Source organism: Schistocerca nitens, chromosome 1, assembly GCF_023898315.1.
Source record: "Schistocerca nitens isolate TAMUIC-IGC-003100 chromosome 1, iqSchNite1.1, whole genome shotgun sequence".
Lineage (NCBI taxonomy): Eukaryota > Metazoa > Arthropoda > Insecta > Orthoptera > Acrididae > Schistocerca > Schistocerca nitens.
The window spans coordinates 1,132,820,250-1,132,846,906 of NC_064614.1; the positions used below are offsets into that span (position 1 = coordinate 1,132,820,250).

Genomic DNA, 26,657 nt, shown 5'->3' on the forward strand with positions numbered 1-26,657 from the left:
TCCCCTGTTATGCCATCAGTCTCCTCCGATTCTATTGCTAGCCTAAACGCAGCATGGAGAACTCTAGGCTCTCCAGTGCACACTCTCGTAGACATTACTGCTGCTAAACTCCTCAAGAAAACATCATCTGCCTATTGCATGACTTCTTGTAACAATACTTTGTTTGCCTCATCACTCTGTGTCATCTCGTGTGTGCACATTAAGTTTTCTTATTTGCTTCATTAGGCCTTATAGAAATTACACTTGACTACTCATGGAAAAACCATGCACTCTCCTATTTCCTTTATCTCTGTACCAAACCAAACCTGGTGTAGTGACATCGTTCTGCCAGTCTGGCCACTGCTGCTGCACACTGGAAGTTTCACCAAGCACTGCTTGTCCATCTCACAATCCCTTTTGTGTATGTGTTGTTGTAAAGTCCAGGTCACCATACTGCTCTTACCAGCACACAGTTGCTACTGCAACAATTCAGTGGCATCCTTAGAAATTCCACTAAAAATTATGTAGCGGCACTACAGGTAATTAATGTCAAACTATGATGCTACAGGTAGTTGGTCTTGTATAATCTGTTGTCATTAACATACAACAAAGGATGCCTGTAAGGACTTACCAGCAGAATGTTAACAGTGCAACAAAATCAAACAAGGTAGCTACCTTTTTGATAAAAGTATTTAGCTGAGATGATGATATATTATGAATGTGAAGTGTGTGTTCTCTCTCATCGTATGTCCACGTAAATCTGAGCACAGAAGTGCCAGATGAGTTGACATGCAGAGCATCTTCTACATCGTAAGATATAGAATGACAAGGTCGCTGTATCGCAGAGCAATGGGCAGCAGTAATTCTGTTACCAATAGCAGTTTTTATTTTACGTGTCACACGTTAAATATACTTTCGTGCATTGCTATTTTCATTCCATTGGGAAGGCACTATTTCGTAGCTTTTTGGATAAAAGTAGTGGTATTTTAAATTGTCCATTTAATATGATAGTGACAAAGGATTAAATTTTGCAAATCAGTTCTATTGCCAATGTAGTTTACCTTGTGTCCATGTTCTTCAGCCAGAAGTATTCACCATAATTTGTCTCACTCTGATTATAGCCGGAATCTTGTGTCTGTAGCAGGTGAACGTGTGAAGTTTCCAACAACACCACCACCACGCAAAAAGCACCAGACTGGACTCCTGCCTGAAGCGTATCCCCTAACCAAGTCAAAGAGCCACGAGTCTCAGCTGGCAAATCGGGTGGATGGAGGAGACAGCAGTGGTGCAAGGTAACTTGCATTATTACCTACAGAAATTGCCTGATTATGTTGTTGGTTCAGGAACGGTGAATGGTGTACTTATAAAATGAACTGTCACTCTCCAGATGGTTGTATAGTAGTAATACTTATTACTGTGCGTAGTCACATATTTTTATTCAGGTTTAAATGTCGCACTGGTTACCAAAGTGAAATAAGTGTTATAACACTGACTCTTATTTACAAATATGAAAAAGGATCTGTAACTGCAGGGGACCTGGATTATTATGACTCAAAATAACTGGAAATTTATCGTTAAAATGACCTGAAAATATTGATAAAATGATGTAAAAATGATACAAACTATGTGCAAAGTTAGTTATAAAATGAATGAGTAATGAAAACTTTATAGGAGGTTGTAACTGTAATTAGTATAATTATTTGAAAATCACTGATTTTTTAAGGGAAGTCATTATTTAAAGTGGGACAAAATTATATAATTGTCTTACACCTTTTGCAGTGTGTGACATTATTGTGTTATGGCTAACACATTGATACTATGTTTATGGGCAATATGTTAATCAAAATTTAATTTATAATAGTGGAAACAAAGTGGTATATGAGTGATAAAGTATTATATGATTTGCATAAGTAAATTACTATTTGCCTTTTTTTGAACTTACTTGGAGCTTCACAAAATTGCCAGACCTGTTGTTTCTACATGTTACATCATTTGATGAGATAAAAATATTGATATTTAACTGTGGTGATGTCATTTGGAATTTTCATATTCTTTACAGCAATGAGCATATTCCAGGAACAGGTGGTAGGCTGATGCGCCGTGGTCGGTTGCCAACAGAGCCAGGACCCAACTGCAGTAGTGATCTAATTGGCCAAGAAAACACCTCGCCCCAGCTTGGCAGCCCCTCAAGAGCTCCTCCTAGTCCAGCATTGCCTGATGACCCCTCCAATAAGGGTATTTTCCATCATTTTAATATCATACACTAACTCTCAGGTTGCAAAAGAAACAAATAATTGCCGTGCGTAGAAGATAATTGTTCACTAAGTGTTTAGTTTATGATTTATGACCGTACTGATAACTTTACTCAAAGGACTTCATAGAATTATGAGAGTAGAAAACAGAATAGACAGACAATATTCATTAACTGCTTATAACAGAGGCTGTTATTATCCCATGGCTTTCTCACCTTGAATTGATAATTTCCACAACCAGTTTTTGTAATAGGTTATGTTTTACTTTTGTAAATATCATAATTTCACATTTGTGAAACATTTGAGTTGCAGATGGGATACCAAACAGCGCAAAATGTCCTGACTACAAGCATCTAAGTTAGCCAATTTGCCATAAACACCAGTTTTTCTTGCCATTGCCATTACAGTGCTTGTTAAATCTTCTTGATCTGGACATCAAGCAAGCGTGTGACAATGAGTACACATCTTTTTTTTTTTTTTTTTTTTCCCCCCCACTTAACTCATTACCCATTATCTCCTTTTTATTCTTCTTGCCCCCCTGTTTCAAATTTTTGTTTTTGCTTTTTGTTTCGTCGATCTGCAACACTACTGTTGTATCGGGAACTGAAGAGTGGATAGTTTTTTAATTGCTTTTTTACAGTTTATCCGAATTATTGTCTTTTTGTAAATTTCTTGTAGTTTTGAATTTCTGTTGTGTGTAGATCATTTTAATGTTTTGTCTTGGTTTGTCAACTTTCCTTTGTCTCCATTGTTGAGTTTCCTTTTATTATTTACAGCTTATCAGCTGTTCTGTTCTGTTCCACTCATGAAGATACAACTTAATGTTCCAAGAGTACTGTCTTGTTGTTGGCTCCCATTCATGTTTCATACAAAACTACACACCTCCACTTTCAGTCATACACCTTTGTTGGCAGCTTTATATGCGTCATGTTTTTGCATCATATTTTATTATATCAAATGATTGAAAATCCAGGACGAAATAATGACAGTATTCTAAAAGGATATTGCTACGCACCATGTAAAGGAGATGTTGAGCTGCAGACACGCACAAGAAAGACTGTCAAGCAAGTAAGCTTTCAGAAAAAAAAACCCTTTGTCAGAATTAGACAACACATGCACACACACAAACGCAAACTCAACTTGCACACACACAGCTGCAGTCTCTGGCTGCTGAGGCCAGACTGTGAACAGCTGTGCTTGATGGGAGAAGTAATCTAGGTGGTGGGGTAAGGAGAAGGCTGTGGCAGGGTGGGGGAGGTATAGCAGGGTAGGGGAAGCATGAGGGCTGAGATAGAGGGAAGGTAGAGCAGTTAACTACAGTTTGGAGATTAGACGGAGAATGGGGGCAATGGAAAAGAAGTAAAAAGACTGTGGGTGTGTTGGTGGAATAGAGGGCTGTGTAGTACTGGAATGGGGTTAGGTGGGTGTAGGATGATGACTAACGAAGGATGAGGCTTGGAGGATTACAGGAACGTGGGATATCTTGCGTGGAGAGTTCCCATGTGTGCAATTCAAAAAAGCTGGTGTTGGTAGGAAGGTTGGAGATTGCACAGGCTGTGAAGAAGTCATTAAAATGAGGAATGTTGTGTTGGACAGCATGCTCAGCTATTAGGTGGTACAGCTGTTTGTTGGCCACAGCTTGTTGGTTGTCATGCCCATGTAGAACACAGTACAGTGGTTGCAGTTTAGCTCGTAGATCACATGACTGGTTTCACAGTTAGCCCTACCTCTGAGGGATAGGTGATGCTTGTGACCAGACTGGAGTTGGTGGTGGTGGTGGTGGTGGTGGTGGTGGTGGTGGTAGGATGTATGGAACAGGTCTTGCGTGTAGGTCTGTTGCATGAATATGACCCATGAGGCAAGAGGTTGGGAGCAGGGGTTGTGTAGGGATGGATGAGGATATTGTGTAGGTTTGGTGGATGGCAGAATACCACTGTAGGAGGGTTGGGAAGGATAGTGGGTAGGACATTCCTCATTCCAAGGCACAACAAGGCGTAGCCAAAAGTCTGACTGAGAATGTGATTCATTTGATCCAGTCCTAGGTGGTACTGTGTCACAAAGGTAATGTTCCCACAAGCAGTACTTAACTGTCCCCTAACCCTACCCTGCTATTCCCCCCTCCTGCTCCTCAGCTTCCTCCTTACCGCCACCATCCGAATTGCTTCTCCCATAATGTGCTGCTGCTCGCGTCTGGCCTTGGCAGCCAGAGACTGTGGTCATGTGCCTGGGAGTTGCGTTAGAGCGAGCACATGCACACCGTTTGTGTGTGTGTGTGTGTGTGTGTGTGTGTGTGTGTGTGTGTGTGTGTGTGTGTGTGTGTGTGTGCGCGCGAGCGAGGGCGCGGGCGCGCGCGCATGTTATAATTCTGACAAACCCCATTTGGCCAATAGCTTACTTGTTTGATAATCCTTTTGTTGTGCCTATTTGCGACTCAGCATCTCTGCTATATGGTGAGTAGCAGTCTGTCCTTTCCGTAATATTGTCATACTTTATTGAATTTTTTCATAGATGCTTATCAGTAGCAGAACCCACATTTTAATTACTCTCCTCAGACTGTGTTTTATTAGTTGATTTTTTGACTTGTTTTTCTTTTTCCCCTCAGCAACACTTCAAGTTCCAAAGTCTCCAAGGACACCCACAGTTTCACGTGGAATGGGTCACATGATTGCACATCGCTTCACAAAAGCATTTAAAGTGATGACAACTTGTGATTACTGTGACAAGCAGATGTTCTTAGGCACAGGTAAGTAGTTAAGTCTCTCGGGCACAAAAATTTATAAATTTGTGGGAAACGGGGTAAGAGAAGAGTTAAAAAATTTTATTTGTCGTAAGTGAACTGCAGTTTAGGAGCATTAAGTTTTACAATCGTGAAGTGCAAAGAAAGAATCAAAAGAAAGAGTGGGTGCATAAAAAAGGTGTTAGGGGTGAGAATGAAACAAAGTTTTTTACTACAACCAGTACACACAACAATGGAATAATGTCTCTGCTTCAGAATATGTAAAAGATATAATAGACATGGACCACAGCTCATGAAGTTGTGCCAATAAAAATGAAAAGTTCTGGTGTAATACTTTTTTACACAGCAGTACACTTAAGATCGGGAAAAAGCCAAATAATATTTTTTTTTCATTATTAGCAATTTGTTAATATTGTCCCGTTGTGTATTAGCAACCTACATCACACCAGAAATAACATTATGATTACAGCATCTTATGATCCATACAGTAGTATAGGGAAAAAAACAATGTGTGATGGGATACCTAATAAAAGTTCACCATATCAAAAGTTACTACAAGCACTTCCTTATAGATGTGACATTTATGTATCAAATAAGAAAAGTGCAACAACCCATAAACAGGTTTCATTAACTTACCAGCATATGTAATGCATTAAAATACTCAATGTAACTCTTGAACTGGAAACGTAGTGTGGTAGATGTTTCAAAATAATATTTGATTCATTTCTGTGGGTACAACTAATATTGAACTTTGTCACCCATACCACTGTTCTTTCTGTACCACATTATTGGATGAACCTAGACAGAGGCAATTTCAGAGGGATTTCAGCTAAGCATAATAATAAAATATCAAAATGGGATAGTAATAGCAACAGAAAAAATTTATAGATCATGAAATAGGGTCGGACAATGCAGAATAGGCAAAAATTAGCATTTCAAGTGTACTGTAGAGTGCAACGATGTTAAACAGTAGTTTCTGTACGCAGTCTTGAAAATGGCTTCCTAAAAACATTGTGCTGAAGGAAATTCAAATGAAAAAATTATTAAAAAAAACTGTGAAGCAATAATATGGAAAGCATATGTACAGGGTGTTTCAAAAATGACCGGTATATTTGAAACGGCAATAAAAACTACACGAGCAGCGATAGAAATACACCGTTTGTTGCAATATGCTTGGGACAACAGTACATTTTCAGGCAGACAAACTTTCGAAATTACAGCAGAAAGACGACGTACAGAATGGCGCACCCACAGACTGCGTTGTCTTCTATATCTTTCACATCACTTGCAGCGCCATCTGTTGTTGAAAATTGTAACTACTGTAATTTCGAAAGTTTGCCCGCTGGAAAATGTACTGTTGTCCCAAGCATATTGCAACAAACGGTGTATTGCTATCGCTGCTCGTTTAGTTTTTATTGCCGTTTCAAATATACCGGTCATTTTTGAAACACCATATATATATATATATATATATATATATATATATATATATATATATATATATATGAGCAGCGATAGCAATACACCGTTTGTTGCAATATGCTTGGGACAACAGTACATTTTCAGGCGGACAAACTTTCGAAATTACAGTAGTTACAATGTAGTCGAAATGACTACATCTTCTGCAGACAAAAAGAAGAATACTCTGAAGAACATTTCCGCCACCGAACTTGTGGAGGGACCATGTGTCTTTCGTGGATGCAGATTGAACTTTAGTATCGACATCAACGATTCGTTTTCGCATGGCAACGGATGGCTTACTGTAGCCATTGTAAGAGGTGGTAGTGGTGTGTGTGTATATATATATATATATATATATATATATATATATATATATATATATATATATATATATGGGGGAGGGGGGGGCTAGCAGTCTTTTCAGATTGTTGTTATTCCAAACTGGACTTTACAAAATTGAGCTGCTGGGTAAGTGCCAAAGTAAGAGTTTAGAGATACAGAGGATTAAAGTTTTTGATAGAGCCAAAAATCTGAATAATTTTATTCTAACATCCATTTTGTTCTGGATGGCTTTTAACATTTTTGTTGTTCCATACAGGCATAAAAAGAAGAAGAAACAGAGAATACCACATGAAATATAGAAAAGTAAATACATTACTGTAGCGGAGATGAGTTATGTTACTCATCTCACATACACTATACTGTGTTCATCATAAGAATAAACCTGATGTAAACATTACACTATGTAGTCTTCTGCATTTGTTTGAATGTCATTGGATTTTGTTTCACTTGGAGTGGAAGCCAAGCTGTGACCAGTACAGTTGAGTACAATCATAAGGGTACAGTTTATGCTGTTTTACACGCACATAGATTGAGAGATAATGCAGGACAACAGGTTTACCAGAAGATTTAACTTGAACAGCACCTGCCAGCCAGCTGGCCCCACTAAGCTGCAATGACATGAGCAGTTGCAATGCACATGCAATAGATGAGCAGAGAAACAATATAGCTTTGAATGTCATTTAATTTTTGAAGAGAATGAAATAATATTCGGCAAAACTCTAACTCTACCAAACGCTTCTTACGTGACAATATGCTCTCGTTCTCACCTAACATAGTAGTTTAATTACAAACAAGATTAATGAAAATACCATACTGTTGAATCTGAAGCCACTGAAGATATCAGTTACAGTCAGTCATCTGGTAATCTCTTAGCTCCTTCCTTAGCCGAATCCGAGAAATACATTTCAGTTTTGGAACTGTCATCTGCGACATTGATAGTGAGTCGATCAACAGCAGACTGCACAGAGCCACCACATTTTCTCCTCTTCTTTTATGATGTGGTGTTCTGTATCCCACCAGCATTCAGCTATGATGTGAAAAACTGCTTCCATTAGTTCCAGTACCTCTGGCTGCTTAACAGTGTGGTATTTTTTGTGACGAATCCCTTGACTTGGCTCCAGATCATTTTTGTTGGGTTCATATGGTAATAGTGCAGTGGCAAATATAAAAATGCAGCAGTTTTATGGTGTGCTCAATGCTGTGTTTCACTACAGAGCAGGAAGCAACCTCGGCCATTTTCAAAGCATTAACAGCGCGACGGAGCACAGCTGTACAGAGACTGATTGTTCACGGTTTTCGAAATAAAAACTACATAGCTAAATTGTGTTTAAGAAACACATTGATGGCTGTTAATATAACAGAATATCTTAGTTTCATTTAATGTGACTTAGTAATAAGATACGTAATACATAAGTGGAACCTACTTCCAAGATTGTAACACCAGTGTACGTGTACGTGTACGTGTACTGTGGCTTCTGATTAGTTCTTGCTTTTGTGGTTGTTTACATCATGTTTACCCCTATTATGATGAAGAGAGTATAACAACAAAATGTAACAATACATAATCATGTGAGAACATTTACACAAGTTACTGCAAGGCATAACTGCATAGCTCATTGCTTGAAACTACTTTATCAACCATAAGCCTCATCACTGATGTTACTTATCCAAATGTGTCACTTTTAGTGATCATAAAAATCCATAATTAACAAGAGGTATGTAATCTAAAAGTGACAGGACATCAGCGACTTCCTTCTTTTCAGTGAGTCCATGTCCATCATATGTTCAAAAAGTAGGAACTGGGCATTGCCTCCCATAGTTCCTGAAAATTACTTTGTTCCAGATGTCATTACAGAATGTCTCTCTAAGGAATCAAGGTGATTAGTATTCAGAAGTTATTTTCCACTTGCATGCCTTCCTTAGGTTGACAGCCAGACAATCAGCAGTCTTTTTTCTGAAGACAATAGCTTCTTTCAAGTGTCTTATTGAAATAAATGCTCCTTTTCATGCTACAGACAGCAAATGGATTGTTCTTGGCAGATTTCTGGATGATATTAGACCACTCTTCTGGACTGTACACATCTTGTACTTGTCAGTACAAGTAATTTTAGACTGTTGCTTAATCTCCATTAGACGGCAATATTGTGAGACTGCTAATGAGAAAGTTATGCTCAGTGACTAGAAATTGTCCAAACTATACAGGGAGTATCAAAAAGAATCATCAGATTTAAAGAAATCTTAACTAATACGTTGTTTGAGATATGTGCGTGAACAGCATAATTTTGGAAAGAGCAAACTCTTTGAGTTTTGCATGGTACCTGCTAGATAGCAGCAGTGTGCGCCCACTTCAGTTCTAGTAAAAATAGTGTCGGGACAACAGTTCGGGCCAGTAAAAACTGTAAAACAAGATTTTTGTACTAGGTATGGTGTGGATCCTCCTACAGTACAGAGCATTAGATGATGGCATGAACAATTCCAAGAAACATATTGTTTGTGTAAAGGCAAATCACTGGGCTGTCCCCGAGTGTCTGACACAGACGTTGAACCCATCCGCCATAGTTTCACAAGGAGTCCGTGGAAATCAGTTTGTTGTGGAGCTCAAGAGCTCAACATGCCCCGACGCTCTGGCGTGTGTTGCGTAGACGTTTACACATGAAACCATATAAAATTGAGCTGCTGCAAGCTCTTCAGGAAGGTGACAAACATCATCATGTGGAGTTCTGTAATTTCGTTCTTGGCAAGATAGAGGATGACAGTTTTCTTCCTCACTTAGTCTTTAGTGACGAGGCAACATTCCGTTTAAATGGGAAGGTGAACTGTCATAATGTGAGAATATGGAGTGCGGAACAACCACATGAAGTTTTACAACATGAGAGGGACTCTCCAAAATGTAGTGTGTTTTATACAGTTTCACGGAAAAAGGTGTATGGTCCATTTTTCTTTGCTGAGAATTCTGTTCCAGGAAGCACATCTCTATAGGCTTTAGGCTTGAGAACTTTGTTTTCCCACAGTTGGAGACTGATTTGAACGACTTCATTTATGAACAGGATGGGGCACTGCCACACTGGCATCTGGAATTTTTAAACCAAAGGATTACTGAACGATGGATCTTTCACTCTGGACCATGATTCAGCCTTACATTACTGGCCTCAAAGGTCACCGAACCTGACTGTATGTGATTATTTCTTGTGGGGATTTATAAAAGACTCTATTTTTGTGCCTCCATTACCAACAACAATGAATGAATTGAGACATCGTGTAACAGCAGCTATGGAAGCTGTAACTCGGAACATGCTTGCTGCTATGTTGAAACAATTTGAATACCACATTGACATATGCATTACATCTCGAGGGAGCCCCATATTGAACACGTATGAAAAAAAACTTTGAGTTTCCCATTCATCAAAAAACAAAATTCATTGTATATGTTTATTAGCTTCAGAAAAATAGACATTCCAGATTGGATGATTCTTTTCGATACACTCTTTATTATATACTGTCAGTGTCTGTTGACCAGTGGTGCAGCTGAAATGTATACTCTGGAACTAACCCTTCCAGTCTTAACACACTGAGTTCACTCAGTGAGTCTACTCAAACCCACCTGATACCAGGTACAATCACCATGGAGCATTTTGATAATCGCAATATTACCCCAGGTGGTCAATACACTGCCAGGATTACTGGGGCAACTGATCTTTCAGATTCTGGGGTGGCCAGGTTAAAATGCATTGTGATTCGACAGAGGAAGTCAGATTCCTCTGGCAAACTTAAAACTAAAACAAATACATTTTTTGCAACAAAGTAAACTTCATAAATAGGAAGATATATTAAAAGAACAAAAGGTTAAAATTTTGGCAATTCAAGAAACACGAATGACAGACAATAACACCATGGATTTTGGTAATTATTGTCTTTTGAAAAGTTAAACTGAAAAAAGAATACTTAGTAATACACCGCATCTGAGAGTTGCTTTTGCAGAGTCAAAAAATATTTTAAATTCAATAATGGAGGTAAAACCCGTTAATAATAGATTGACGCTTTCTCTTAAATCTGCAGATAAAGCATATACTTTAATTAATGCCCATATGCCAGTCAGCGAGGATAACCAAAAAAACCTGAAGTTAATGAAGCTTGGAAAACGTTAGAAAGCATTGTCTCGAAAATTGTCTCAAACCATGTTTAAATTTTAATGGTTGATTTTAATGCTCAATTAGGTAAAGAGAAAAAATATAAGAAATCAGTGCATGGGTTTCCTGCACAGAAATCAACAAACTAAAATGGCCAAAGACTTCTTGAAAAGAGCAAAAATTGTAACTTTGAAATCATGTCAACATATTTTAATAAGAACCTCTCTAAACAATAAACTTGGTAGGCTCCCAATACATTTATTGGGGAATTTCAAATCGATCATGCAGCAATTTTATACTCTAACTCCAAAGTTAGGAAAGGGCCTAATATTGATTCTGACCATTATTTAACGCAAATAAAAGTAAAACTTCAGTGCCAAAAACTCTTAAAAATAAAAATAAAAATGTTATCGCAAAATTTGACATTCCTAAAATAACCCCTCTCCCATAGGGCTCGACACCCTTTCGCGGGTTCATGCTTGTCTACCATGGGGCCCCAGCCTTTGTAGCATCTTTTCCCTTCAGTGCTGCATGTCTGTCCTCTTGCTGTTCTTCTTCCCCTCCTTTGGGGAATATGTCTAGTGTGTTATTGGGATTGTTCCGCATTGTATATTGCTGACATAAGAACAGTCTCACCACTGTTTTTCGTTCCCTTTTCCTTCCTTTGTTTCCTTTCTCCTATCCTTCCTCTACTTTAGCTCCTCTTTCTCGTCTTCCTCTGTGCGCGCTCCTGAAGGCTGGCCCACGCGTCTGCCCTGTAGCGAGTGACCAGTTAATGCATAATTCCCAGCCCCGGGTCGACAGGTAGGGTTTGCATGTACCCCCTGGTACAGGCCAGGCCCAGGGAGGGGTGATTGCCTGAGCTGCTACCTTCCCAAATCGCCGATTAATCCCTCTGTCAGGTGTTTGGGAGGTGTGACCAATTACTTAAGCCGGGTGCGACTCTTGTGAACAGGGCCCCCAGCTGGAAAGAGTGCACCATCGGAGACGCTGGCAATAATGGAGGATTTTCTTTCAATGAGCCAATCATTTCCACAATCAGTATCTACAAAACGTAAATGGAATGAGGCTAACGATTCAAAGACCTTTCCATCTGTATCATGGTTCCTCGTGGTTTAATGTACTGAAGATGGCCAGTCCTTCGAAACAGTAAATCCGTTTATTGTTCAGAAAGGGATTGATGCAATTGCTAGCCCTGTGAAATCCTGCTCTCGCTTACAGAATGGCAGTTTGCTTTTGGAGACTACTTTCGATTCTCAAGCACAACAACTGCTTGCCGCCTCACTCACTTCTCCACGGCTATCCTGTTTGTGATGAAGTCAATAGAACTCTGATTTCTTCCCTTGGTGTTATTTACACTAGGCTGCTCAATGGTCTGACAGAGGCCAAAATCCGATGCTACCCCTCTGATCAGAGTGTCATCGCCATCCATCAGGTAATGAAACATGTCAATTCCTCCTTAGCGCCCACACATACTCTTTTTCTCATCTTTGATAAAGTGCTACTTCTGTCCGAGATCAAAGCAGGCTATGAAATTATCTCAGTTCGCCCATACATTCTGAACCTGATGCATTGCTACCATTGTCACACTAGAATGTCTTGTCAACAGCAAGCCAAATGTGTAACCTGTAGTAGGGATGCACATGAGGGCAATTGCCTGCCTCCTTCTCCCTGCTCTATCAACCACAATGGCGGCATGGCCTCCTTCAGAGATTGTCTCATGTATCTTGATGAGTGGGCTGTCCAGGTGATCCGGATAAAGGAAAAAGTGCCGTGTCTGGTTGCTCGTAAGTTATTGGCTAGCCGCAAACCCTGCGTTCTACCATCTGGCACTTAATAGTTCTATTCTTGCTACATCTCGCTCCATGAAGGACATGGCCACTCAGGCATGCGACCTCAAATTCAGCTCTGAGCTTGTGAAATCTCCCAGTGTCAAGGTAGTGTGTTGCCATCACCTCATCCAGCTGTGCAACAAGCCATCAAACTCTCACCTCAATGGGCGAAGCCAATGTCTACAAAACCAGCAGGCTGGAAAGGCCAGGAGGAGTACTCCCGTGAAGGCTTTCTATGTCCCTCCAGCCAACAAACATCTGAGTCTTCCTCTGCTAACTGGAAAGGCTTGCAGAAGTCCACCAAAGGCAAAAAGTCTTCTCCTTCGCTGACTCGAAGATCCTCTTCAACGGTGTCACCACGTGATACCTTCACCTGGCCGGCCTCCTTGTTGCTGGTGCACGACACCAACTGTTTTTCTATGTTGGACTCCACAGATAAACAGCACAAGAAAGCTGATGCTTCTGTGGACCTCATGGAGCAGGATCCTCTATGCCCTGTAGCTGCGAGTTTTATCAGGCTGGCCCTCGGCAGCCGCCGAGGTGACACCCCTTCGTTTTTTCATCATCTCTCTCCTGCAATGGAAAGTTGGCAGCCTGTGATATCACAAAGAGGATTTACATCTATTTTTAGAATTTCAGCATCCTCTTGTACTCTGCCTTCAGGAAACAAAATTGTGTCGTCACGACCACTTTGAATTTTCACATTTCTTCCTAGTCTGTTATGACCTTTTCCCTGAGGTTGGCATTCCATCTCATTGGGGAGTCATGCTGCTCATATGGGATGATGTTCATAGTGGCCCTGTCTCCCCGACTACCTGTTTTCAAGCCATTGCAGTTTACCTTCTCCTTCCTCACCTGACCTCTTTGTCCTTTGTACCACTTATAACCTTCTGTCATTCGATGTCGCCAGGGCAGACTTCCTCCAGCTTATTGGGCAGCTACCTCACCCATTTCTGATGCTCAGTGCACCATCCTCTTTGGGATTCTCCCATAACCTGTTTGACAGGTGCCCTCTTGGCTGGCCTTCTTAATTAACTTAACCTCTTCTGCCTTAACACAGGAGCACCCACATTCCTTTCCGACTCCTCTCACACTTATTCCCATTTGGACCTATCCTTTTGCACTGCCCAGCTTGCCCATCATCTCGAGTGATCTGGTCTTTCTGACACTCACTCGAGCGACCATTTCCTATGTGCTATCCATTTGCTGGCTCGTACCCCACCTGCATGCGCACCCAAATGGCAGCTTACTAAGGCTGACTGGTGGCTTTACTCCTCCCTGGTGACCTTAGGCGAGCAAGATTTTCCCAGTTGTGATGACCAGGTGGAATATATTACAAATGTTATCCTTACTGCTGCAGAATGTTCCATTCTTCACACTTCCTCTTTACCACACCGTGTCCCAGTCCCTTGGTGGAGGCATGCCGCAATGCAATTTGTGCTCGGAGATGTGCTCTCCGCATTTTTAACCATCATCCTACTGCATTCATTATAAACAGATGCATGCACTGTGTTGTCGTGTTCTTCGGGATTGCAGAAAAGCTAGCTGGGACATTCACTAGTTCTTTTAACAGTTCCACCCCTTCCTTCCTGTTTCGTGAGGGCCAACCTCCAACAGCTCTCTGGGACCACGATCCATTCCCCAATTTCCAGCATGACAGTAGCAGATGTTGTCATGATGGACACTATTGCTATCTCCAACACCTTGGGGCACCATTTTGCAGAAATTTTGAGCTCTTCCCACTATCACCCTGCCTCCCTCCATCAGAAAAAAAAGCGGAGTGCTAAAACGCCGCCTTTATACTGAGGGAGCTAGATCATGCTCTCAGTTCACCCCGATCCTCTGCCCCAGGGCCAGTCACTGTCCACATTCAGATGTTGCAGCACCTTTCTCTTGTGGGCATGCACTTTCTGCTTCATGTGTACAGCTGCATCTGGGCAGAGGGGATGTTTCTGGGACACTGGTGTGAAGTCACAGTCACACCCATACCCATATCTAAGACTGGTAAGGACAAACACTAAGGACAAAAACTAGACTATGGGTGCTTTGTTTATGTGTCTGCACGTCTGTCCCTCTTATTCCGTCTCAACACTATCCACCATTGTGGCATCCGTTTGGCCACTGGCCTCTTTTACACTAGTCTGGCTGAGAGTTCTGTATGTCGAAGCTGCTGAACTACCATTGTCCTACCGCTGCGACTTTCTCCTCAACAGGACCTTTGCCTTGAACTTCGCAATAGTTATTGTTCTTGAGGAAAAAGCCTTGTTTCACAAAGTGCCTAGCATCAGGTGCACGTTGGCTTATCGATTATTCATATGACTTTGAAACGTGTCCCTGTCTGTTTTTGAACATTGTTGAAAACATTCTAAGTTGATTAGTGAATGCGTGCATAGTGTACGTGTTGTCTCTGGCAGTGGAATCCTCGTCACATCTAGAAATAAACTTTCCTGCAGACAAAAGGGGCTATACGAGCTGAGCAGAGTATAGCCGGATGAAAGCAAGCCAACCACTGTCTGATTATGTGGTTGATTGGGTTTGCGAATGATGAGCGTTGTTGTGATTACCAGCGAAATCCATAGATTCAGACTACCAGAGTGCGAATAAATGATTAACAAGAATAACAGGTAAGAAAAATTACGTGTTATCTACACAGTGTATACAAGATAATGAAATTTTGACAGAAAATGTTTGGCCAGATCGCTATACTAGTAAGGGTCAGTTGTACAGTTTCCGGCTAGCAGCCGATTTAAGGTCTATTCTGGAAGTAGCACGAAAAATGCGTTGTACGAACATGTAACAATGCCTAACCGGTGAATAATCACAGGATAACTAAACTGGTGATTCTGGCAAATTTAGTGAAGTTAACTGGCGAATAAGCTTTGACATTAGCAGGAATAAATACAGAATTAGTGATGACAAGACTGTTTGTTAGAACTAGGAAGGAGAAGAAACGGGGAAATCACTTAAATTATGGAAGAATATGGCGATTCCAAATTCATATAAAAATTTCGCACTACTACTATTCGGTCTCGTGCTTGAGAAACTGGAGCGTATGAATGAAGTGTAAAACTATTTCCTAATGTAAAGCTTTTTGTTTGTAGTAGGCCTAATAGGCATTTGATATTGGTACTTTGTGAATTATATTCTGCTGTGTTATAAAAATGACCATTTGTGATCAGGAACAGTCTCGTTTATTTGGCTTGTGTCACAATTGCTGCAGTATTAGAAAGGCCTATTTTGTTTTATCTAGCAGACAGTGACAAAATACACGTAATCAGGTTGAGAAACCACAGGTCCTATTTGTATTAACAGCTTTTTCAGTATTAGACAATGACATTTCGATTTTTCATGTAGAAAAAAGGATTTTTTAACCGGCTGACTGGAAGCAGGAGAGGCACTATAGGACATTTTAATTTCCACTCTCCTGAAGATAGTTTGATGGCATCCATTACAAAATATACACGATTCAATTCCACTGACCGGAATACAGTGATGTGCGATAGAAGAATGCCATGTGAAGAGGTGTGGCACTGCACTTTGGCACACTTAAGATCAAATAACATATCTTACAATTCCTCAGACACACATTTTTTATGTATCAGACTCATCAGAAAGATGTGTGCTACAAAATGAACATATTTTTGAAAATTCAATTTTTTAAAAAATTTTTGACGTCCTGCATCAAATGCTCGAGGGACGCCACTGTCTACTATTGCCCCATTTCGGAAATATCGTAGATATGGGGCTGATGCGCAGAGCTGTCTGAGTTATAATAGGGAAGCGGGTAGTCCCCAAGTGACCCGTGTTTACATTTAGTGATTTTGCTGTTTCCTCTTTGTCTACTGCACTCACGTCAAATGAAAACAAAATTGATTTCTGTGGCCGGGAGCTATCTTGTGAATTAAAATACATTCACATAATTACGGAAGGCTAAAATACGTTATTAGCTTGATTTTATTTCATTTCCACCTTTCTGACAGTCAAGCATTAATTGCCATGCAGAATAATGAAGTTATTTTTATCGGTTTGTTGAAGAAATTTTCTTTTATTAATCTTTTCCACTGAGGCAGTCAATAAATTTGAAACGAAGTGTTTAATTCCAACCTATTGGCTAGTTTCATCTCTTCGGTGCATTTCAAGTGTATGTTTTCATCTTCTAGCACTATGGCATTATACCATAACAAAGAACCAAACATGAGATAATAAAGTACTGGTACTCAAGGAAATTTACATCCCGAAAACCACATTGAAAAGCTTAATATCAGGTCGAGGCATACTTCACTGGGAATCTGGAACTCATTTAAAAATCAGCTCTCTGATGACGAGCCATTTAGAAGAATTCAGAGCCCAGAAGATCACACATTTATGTCATTGTTAAAAAATTTACTGGCACATTTGTGTGATATATCTTAAAATGTAATACGCACATAAAAGACCAACATTATATGTCAAAGCTAAGCTTCTCTTGCAGCGTATTGGCCTTAGAGATCAATATTATATGTGAAAGCTTTGCTTTTCTTGTAGCAACATTATATATATTAATTTAAACCATTACTTTTCCTATTCGTGTGTTCGCGCTACTTAACAGTGATGTTGCTATTGGATGACTACACCATGTGTCCGAAGCTCGGAATATCTGCTGTCATCAGCTGGCGACATCACGTGACATGTGAGCTATGACTGGCTTACAAATACGCATTGCAATCTCAATTTCAATGCTTTGGAAAGTAACATGCGGTGTTTGGTGGGATTCGAATTTATACTTTTGTAATACGAAAATATGCAGCGTACATGTTGCTGCACATCAAACATCTTTCCAAAAGGTGTTTTTTCCTCCTTAGTTTCATTTTCTAAAGTGCCGGGAAATTCTACACCCGTGTATAAAACCATAACCATTCAAAGGATTGATAAGTTATACAGTTCTGAGAGAGAATATACTGTCAGTTAACAGGGAAAAACTATGTTTCCACCCGGGAGAAAGTGTATTTTTAACCAGGATATCTGGGAGAAATCCAGGAATTTTTTTTTTCCTTGTCCGTGTATACACCCTGGAGTAACACAAAATATATTTAATAAAAAATCACTATCTAAATTCAGTAAACTTGTGCATTCCAGCTCTGTAGTCAACCCTGACTGCCTTTATGGAGCAGAAACTTCAATTTTAAATAGAAAGAGGGATATTGAAGAAATTCGAAAGAAAGAAAGATTATTAGGAAAGTATTAGACCACAAAATTGCTGATGGAGAAACTTGTAGGCTGAGAAGTAATAAGAAAATAGAATAATATACAGACAGACGTGGTGACATGAGAAAACAAAGAATTAAATTTTGTGGGCACATGAAAAGATTGGCCTCCACTAAGCTGACAAAACAAATAGTAGAATTTTACGAAAACTGAAGTAAGGCCAAAACTGAGCCAAGTAAATGGATTGCTGCAATTAAGGAGGCTCTTAAAATGGCCAGGCAGATGTTGCAGATAGAAAAAAGTTCGGACAAAAGATATTTGATTAGAAAGTTTGTCAGAGGGAAATTAGAAAACTGATTGGAATACTGTGGTCTGATGAAAGTAAGATACTCCATTCTGAAAGGATGAAAGAAATTTGGACACAAAGGAAGGCCTGGTCCTGTTAGGCCCATACATGAAAATAATACTGCCAGAATAGAATGTTGTTCCAGTTCTTATTTTGGCCACAGCAGTTGTCAGAAATTGTGATGATGGTCTTTACTTTTATGGTGTTTTTGATTACTGATATTATCATCATCATTACTATTGTTGTTATTATTACTTGTATGAATATGAATGAAGAAATAAGGAAAATCCAGTCTAAAATAATGACAGTATTATGAAAAGGATAGCTTTGTATGCACCATATAGCGGAGATGTTGAGTCGCAGAGATGCCTAACAGAAAAAACGTCAAATAAGTAAACTTTCCGTCAAAAAGACCTCCTTCTGAATTTTACACACACACACACACACACACACACACACTCACACACACACACACGAGACTCTGTCTCTGTCTGCCTAGACCAGTCTGGCCTCAACAGTCAAACACAATAGTCGTGTGTGTGTGTGTGTGTGTGTGTGTGTGTGTGTGTGTGTGTGTGTGTGTGTGTCAATGAAGAAATGTGCATATGCACACCATCAAACCTTCAACAGCCGCCATTCAGTAATAACATCATATATCAGGAATATAATATGTACATTCTAAGTATAATAGATCTGCAAATTTATGCACATCTGAGTCATGGGGAATGTACCAGGATCACTAAGAACATCTTGATTTTCTTGTAACTTGTCAAATGTGACTATAATCTTGAAAGGAGAACATGGGTAACTCTTATGGGCAGTCATTTTATGTCGTTTCTGGTCATGTTTCTGTGACAGGCAGCCACTGGCATTTGCCATGAAGCATTATCGTGACATCTGTTGAGTGAATGAGAATGTTTCCTGGTGTATTATATTCTGCCGCTCACAGGTAGCACTTACCATTGCGTTCCCATGAGTCACTCACTCACGTAACAGAAGAAGTACTACCAGTGCTCAATTTCATGAGATGAAATGTTTAGTGCTGCCAGTGGCACAGGTAAAAGTAAAAGAGAAGATACTATCCCAGCTTTCAGAACTGTTAATTCCATTCTTGGGGGAGGAGAGAGGTATAATTTGGGGAAGTCTGAAAAGGAGGGGCAAGTCGCTCAGACCCCAAGATGAGAGGGATCTGTTTGTAGCATTATAATTGAAATAGATGGATATAGATGATGATGATGATGATGATGATGATGATGATGGCAATAAATACAAAGACACATTTTGAAAGAAGGCTTTAGAGTCCCGTTTCCAGAGAACCAAAACAGAAAACCAGAACAAAGTGGATAGAATTTTGGAAACAGCAGCATTCTGATGGAGTGAAAAATTATTGGACAAACAAGTTTTTAAATCAGAAGTACTTGTTTATATGGTCCATAGGATGCTCAAATTGAGCATGCAAGAATACTAATATTGCTGTAGATAAAACAAAGTGGTAAACAAGGATCTATTTGCATGGCTAAGCAGAGGAAAAGACTATGAGCCAGATTGATTTCTTCCAGTCAAATGAAGTCGCTGTTGAAACATGGGCCAACAATAGCAAATTACATTTCACAGAAAGCAACACTAGCAATCTCACTTACAGTAATGAAATCTATTGTGAACCCAAAGCACTTGCTCTTACACTATGAAGGTAGATATGTCATTTTGAATTAATACAGAAAATTTTATGAAATTTCTGAAACAGTTGGAGTAGGAAACACTTGCTCAATTTTCGTGGTTTTCTGAGGGATTTCTTGAATAGATTTTATGAATAATTTATTTTGGGTCAGGTCTTGGTCCAGAAAAATAAGTTATCATCCTAGCAAAATGAATACTATGAACATGGCTTAGAGGGATGTTAATGTATTCTGTTACTACACAGCTCTAAGTAAAGCAACTAGCCTTGTGAAGGGGATGAAGGTTTCTCATTTTATCAGGTGAAATGTTCATTGGTTAAGGTGCTGATTTCCCATTCAGGTTGTGAGGAGTTCAAATTCATGTAGCCTTCTAAATTTAGGTTTGCCGTAGTTTCTCTTAAGGGGCTCCGGAACGCCCTATACTTGCAATGTTAAAATAATGCTTATAAATTACATCTTTCCTCACAAAGTATTTGAGGTAGGAAGTTGAACTTTTTACAGATTATTTATTGGAATATGGGCTACAACTTAACACAGGGATTTTACAAAATTTTAGTTCAGTTATTAAAGATGATTTTTTTTTTTCAATTGTAATGAAAATTCACAACATTTTTTTTGCAATTTTTTATTTATATATTCAAAAATATACAGTTTTTTGGAAAAAGGCTGTGTTAAATTATGCAGAAGGTACTGTGTAACATTTACTGAAAGTTTGAAACAAATATGTTTGGAAGATCCTTAGAAAACATGTAATTAGTATGAGAAAATAAAAGTTTTGGGAATCGAGCGACAAAGATTGGATTAACTTTTTAGTGCATTCCAGGTCCATAGGATGGATTATCTTCATCCTCTGCAAACTCCTCCTCCAGCTTCCTCTTGTTCCTCCTCCTGTTTACTCTTGCTTGTATTTCGAGACTCTTTACAGCCCTGTCTGCAGCCCGAAGGCGTTCCTTGTCTAAAGCAAGCATCGCTCGTACCATGTTAGAACCTATCTTCATTCCCATATTTCTAAATACCTTGCACCTTACAATGTTGCCATCATTGAAAGTCGCAACAGCATCATACACACCAAAGTGAAGTGTTTCTATTCCAACAAATACAGTCTTGGGGATTCTCGACCATATAACACTATTTACACTTTCATTGGGGTTTTGAGTTTTTCCGTGAATACACTTTATCAACAGTTCAGGTGCTGCTAAGTTTCTGAAAATAGGTTTTATCACCTCAATTATTGCATGAGGCAGACTATGCTTATGAGTGTACACTTCACCAGTTAGCAATCCTTTGTTATATTTACACCAACTGTCTTCTTCTTTGGGACACAAGCTATGTTGGGGATTTTCATCATCTTTATTGTTTACAGTAATAACACATACCTTTGGCTTTCCAACATTTCTCCTTTTCTTAAAAGCCTTCAGAGGATTTCTAATAACTTTACTTTTACTCATTATTATACTTCAATAAAACAGAGACTCAAGAAACAGAATTAATTACGAATATTTTCGAGATAACGACAGAGTAAATAAACGTGAAACAATCGACAATCACACCAGCGATATATATTGAACCATCACAGGTTAGCCACAACACATACTTTATCTCACATCACTAAAATGTACCTGATGAACACGGACGTTAATAATAACACCATTTGACAGCAGTTTAACAGCGCCACAGTGGGTCACGCCCATGTAGAACACATTTCAAAAAAAATTTAAAAATAGTTGTAGTCTTCGGAATTGAATAAATTATATATCTATTAAAAGGTAATAGTCTGCAGATTCAGAAAACGCAAAAAGTAAGAATTGAACTTTTCATGATTTTGAGCCTTTCCGGAGCCCCTTAATTGCTCAAGGTGAATGACGGAATGCTGGTTTCAAAATCCATGATCAGTCCTGTCTCAGCCTTATTCAGTCAGGAGATCCTTCTATCACCTAAGATGCAAAAGCCTAATGTTAGTTGAGAATGTGGACTGCATTTCATAATTGGTCTTGATTCGTGCAATTCATCATTAAAATGCAGTCAAGTTATCATTTTCATCAGAAGTTGAAGCAAAGTACAGTAGTCAATGCAGAATTTGTGGTGTGTTTAAACTTTTCACAATATGTAGTTGATGACATTGCTTTTTAGAGCTTGCTGAAATTTTAGAAACTATTTGTTTTGTAAGTAAAACCTGCCTTTTCTTGCTGCGCTGTATTTTATTTCTCCCAGGTGCGCTTTGCCTTTTTCCTAATTTTATATATATATATATATATATATATATATATATATATATATATATATATATATATATATATATATATATATAAAATAGAGGGAAACATTCCACGTAGGAAAAATATATCTAAAAACAAAGATGATGTGACTTACCAAATGAAAGTGCTGGCAGGTCGACAGACACACAAACAAACACAAACATACACACAAAATCCAAGCTTTCGCAACAAACTGTTGCCTCATCAGGAAAGAGGGAAGGAGAGGGAAAGACGAAAGGATGTGGGTTTTAAGGGAGAGGGTAAGGAGTCATTCCAATCCCGGGAGCGGAAAGACTTACCTTAGGGGGAAAAAAGGATGGGTATACACTCGCGCACACACACACACATATCCATCCACACATATACAGACACAAGCAGACATATTTAAAGACCAATATGTCTGCTTTAAATATGTCTGCTTGTGTCTGTATATGTGTGGATGGATATGTGTGTGTGTGTGTGTGCGCGCGCGCGAGTGTATACCCGTCCTTTTTTCCCCCCCTAAGGTAAGTCTTTCCGCTCCCGGGATTGGAATGACTCCTTACCCTCTCCCTTAAAACCCACATCCTTTCGTCTTTCCCTCTCCTTCCCTCTTTCCTGATGAGGCAACAGTTTGTTGCGAAAGCTTGAATTTTGTGTGTATGTTTGTGTGTCTGTCGACCTGCCAGCACATATATATATATATATACACACACACAAAAGTGATTACTTACAGTTCTTCACGTTTTTCGTTGGCATCTGCATTTCCTCTCATCTGGTCACATGCTGGAGATCACATTACAGCTTTGTTTACGAAATGTTAGCATGAACTGATGATGCCTTAAAGTGAAAAACGCAAAACACATCTGGGAGAAATAAAATACTGTTCAGCAAGAAAGGGCAGTTTTTACTTACAAAACAAATATTTCTGCTCTCGCTGTCGAGGATGGCCTCGCAAACAAACTCATTTAAAGAATAGTTTGACAGGACATTGAAACAAAATACCATTTAGTCTGATTTCTGTTGCTTACATTGTTACATGAAAATTCGTTTTGTTACAGGTCTGAAATGCAAGGAGTGCAAATATAAATGTCACAGGGAATGTGAAAGCAAAGTGCCCCCAAGTTGTGGCTTACCTAGGGAATTCCTTGATGAATTTCGTCGGCAGTTGCAGCCAGATGCAGGTAGGCACTAAATGCTTAGCTTCTTGTGTGGAGACATGTTCTTTTGTTTGCAAGGACTGACACTGTGGTAAATTTGGTGAGAAGGGAATCTGTTGAACATTGAATTGTGGTTTGGTTTGTTTTCATTTGATCTACGAAAGTGGTTTGATAAACCTGGTAAATTTTCATGAAAGAATGGAACACTTTAGTTGTGCCTTGACGGTTAGTAAGCTTGATTATTCCAAGGATTGTATAAAGGATTTCAACAATGTACAGGGTACAGTTCATTGTTGACAGCCTTCTGAATTGGTCAGCATGTCATCTAAGATTGAAAATGAGGAAAACATAGTTTTGTGTTGTTATTGAACACTTTGATTTGAAGGGATCCTACCGCACACATCAAAACAGAATTGGATTAAGTTCACACGGGCGCTGGGTCATCCCTGAAGACCATTTACTTTTGGATTAAAGGGGTTAAACGTGGTTGGACAAGCACCTAAGATTGGGTGGACAAGGACCTAAGATGAAATACGCTCTGGCCTTCCTATTGAGGTCACCACAAATGAAACCATTGACAAGATCTGGTAATACAAGACTGCAGAATGAAAATTCATGAGATTGCTGGCACTGTAGGTGTCTCAATTGGGCAAGTGCATAATGCCCTGCACAGAGAATTGGTCATGAAGAAGCTATGTGCGAGGTAGGTGCCATGATAGCTCACAGTTGACCGAAAGTGCATCTGGCACAACATTTCAGCACAATGTCTGGTGTTGTTTAGTCGCTGTCTGCGAGACTTTTTTGCCAATTTGTGACTGTTGATGAAACCTCAACCCATCATTACACGCCAGAGTGAAAACGGGATGGACAGAGGCTGGTGAAAGTGCACTGAAAAAGAGAGAGACCATATTGTCAGCTGATAAGGTGGTGGCCACTGTTTTTTCAGGATTCCCAAGGAATAATTCTCACAGATTACTTGGAAAAAGGTGGATCCATAACTGGAACCTTTCATGCTTCATTGTTGGATCGTTTGAAACTTCTGTTTGCTGAAGAAGACCAAGGTTGCCATGCAAAAAAAACTGTTCTTTCACCAGGATTATGAACCATCCCACACAACAGTGGCAAAAGTGCACGAATTGGACTTAGTATTGGTTCCTCATCCATCCTACTCACCAGACTTAGCCACAAGTGACTTTCTCCTGTTCCCTAAATTGAAACTTCAGCTTGTTGAGAAGAAATATATTAATAAAATGAGGAATTGGCAGTTGCTGTCAGCGAGTATCTTGCAGAGTGTGACAGAACCTATTTTCCCAAGGGGATGCAAAAGCTGGAGGATCATTGGACCCAGTGTATATCTCTCAAAGGAGACGTCAAGAAGTAAGGTGAGTTGTTTATGAAACAGTCGTTCTTTCATGCCTTTTTCTCCTGACTTATCAAATCACACTCATATAGTGTGTCAAGAAGAAGACAAATTGTGTGAAAAGGAATGATTTACTAAACTAATGTTTCACAAAAGAAATGAGGCTGTTCTCGTAGAAAATGTTTGCATGAGATTTGAGTGTGATCTTTTTCCCACCTTCGACCTTTATCTTCAGTAAAATGTAAAATTTCAAGAAAATCAGTCAACTGAGCTGCACTGAACAAGTAATTTTCTGCATCTGTGTTCTTGTGTTCTGTCACAAAACATCATTTACGAGATGTGAGACACAAGAATTGAAGCTGATGCTGCAAATATGCTTACTAAATATATCTGTTTATTGGCGGTCAGCTTAGAGTAGGGCCCATTTGAGTCTCTACACATTGTAACGACACTGTTACGTGGGGAAGACAGTGAAATTTTGCTGGGGCTAAAGTTTTCAACATCGAAAAGAGATTATTTGATTTAAACAAAAAAAAAATATCAAAAATTTGTTGTTATTCTTGTGTTCCATAGACATCAAGAAATGTGTGATCATGGGGGTGTTTCTTACTGATCACATTGGCCTCCATCACTCAAAGAATGTTTACAGCTAGAACAGTTTCAAAAACATTACACTTTAGTAATTAGTTCTGCAGTGACACACGTATAGTTCAGTTGATTTCTTATACATATCTTAGTTCGGTGTAACTCAGAGTAATCTGCTTCCTGCTGCTGCTGTAGTCGTTGACTTGGTCCATTTCATCTGCTAACTGGATCAAGTTACATGAATTCCATGAAATAATTCAGGTACCAAGTCATTTTATAGTGGTTTATTTATGACAAGCTGTACCATTTCTTCTTAGTGGGAACCCATTCGACATAACAGGCTACATAGTCACAATAGTGTACTAAAACAATTAGATTATTGCACAGATGTGCGGCACAGTGGTTGTGTCTCAAAACTGTCTGCAGCTGTCCATTCTTGAGCCTTGTGCTCCTCCTATTTATATGTTTTTTAACAATCAAGTCAACAAAACTACAGTGCAAATTTATTAAATTAATGATTAAATGTTTAACATTTTTATGAGTAACTATCCACAAAACCTTGGTTATTTTATGCTGAAACTGGTGTATACAATAAAAAAGACTTTTACATAGGATATACATCGTATTATATAAAGTACTGAAAGATAATAATGCAAACCTAAATTTTCTTAATTATGGCTTCATTTGTAAATGCAAAATATTGTGAACATATATTGGACAAGTGTGACCTCCTAGTAACCAAATGGAATAATAAATTTTATGAGATTTAATGTATGAAGCAAAATCTCGTATTAGATACCATTGGAATTATGGAACTTTCAAAAAAGGAATGTAAAACAAAAGAGTTCTCTTATTTCAACATGATAGTGTTGTTTCCTTCCTCTGCTGAATATGTTTCTGCATGTTGTTTACCAAGCATATGTGAAAAAGTGCAGGGAAAAAGTCTGTAGAAAAGTGCTCATCCAGTGCCACAAAGTTGACTGATTCATCTGAAACAGATCATTGCACAAGGACACAGTTAATGGTTGATAAACAGTCCACTTATACACTATGACAATTAGCCTCTTATTAATGCAAACAATCCATTTTTTTTTTGTCAGGACAATATAAACTGATAGCTGTGAGGTTCTAACTGTTAAAATTTGTGTGTTGTCATACAGTATTCACATCTAACCAGTCTCCAAGCTCCGGGCGACCAAGTCAGTCTTCTCCAAGTCATCACCCATCGGTGCTGTTGACGTCGTTTGGATGGAGAGACCGTAAACGTTCACATCCACAGCCTTCTGTTAATGTTCAAGCATTTCCGGTGAGCAGCAATTAGCTCATATTTTGTATTGCATCTTCTACCTACTTGATTTCTGTGAAAAATACTGTAACTGAAA

General features: G+C 39.1%; 1 protein-coding gene across 1 annotated transcript in view; it reads left to right on the top strand.

The window, feature by feature from the left end:
* LOC126199478 (kinase suppressor of Ras 2) overlaps window positions 1–26,657 on the top strand; it is a 139,053-nt gene that overhangs the window by 19,010 nt on the left and 93,386 nt on the right. The window contains exons 5-9 of the mRNA XM_049936403.1: window positions 1,121–1,271; window positions 2,039–2,214; window positions 4,834–4,974; window positions 23,232–23,354; window positions 26,436–26,581. Coding sequence (XP_049792360.1) covers window positions 1,121–1,271; window positions 2,039–2,214; window positions 4,834–4,974; window positions 23,232–23,354; window positions 26,436–26,581 — 737 coding nt within the window. The remainder of the gene's footprint in view (window positions 1–1,120; window positions 1,272–2,038; window positions 2,215–4,833; window positions 4,975–23,231; window positions 23,355–26,435; window positions 26,582–26,657) is intronic.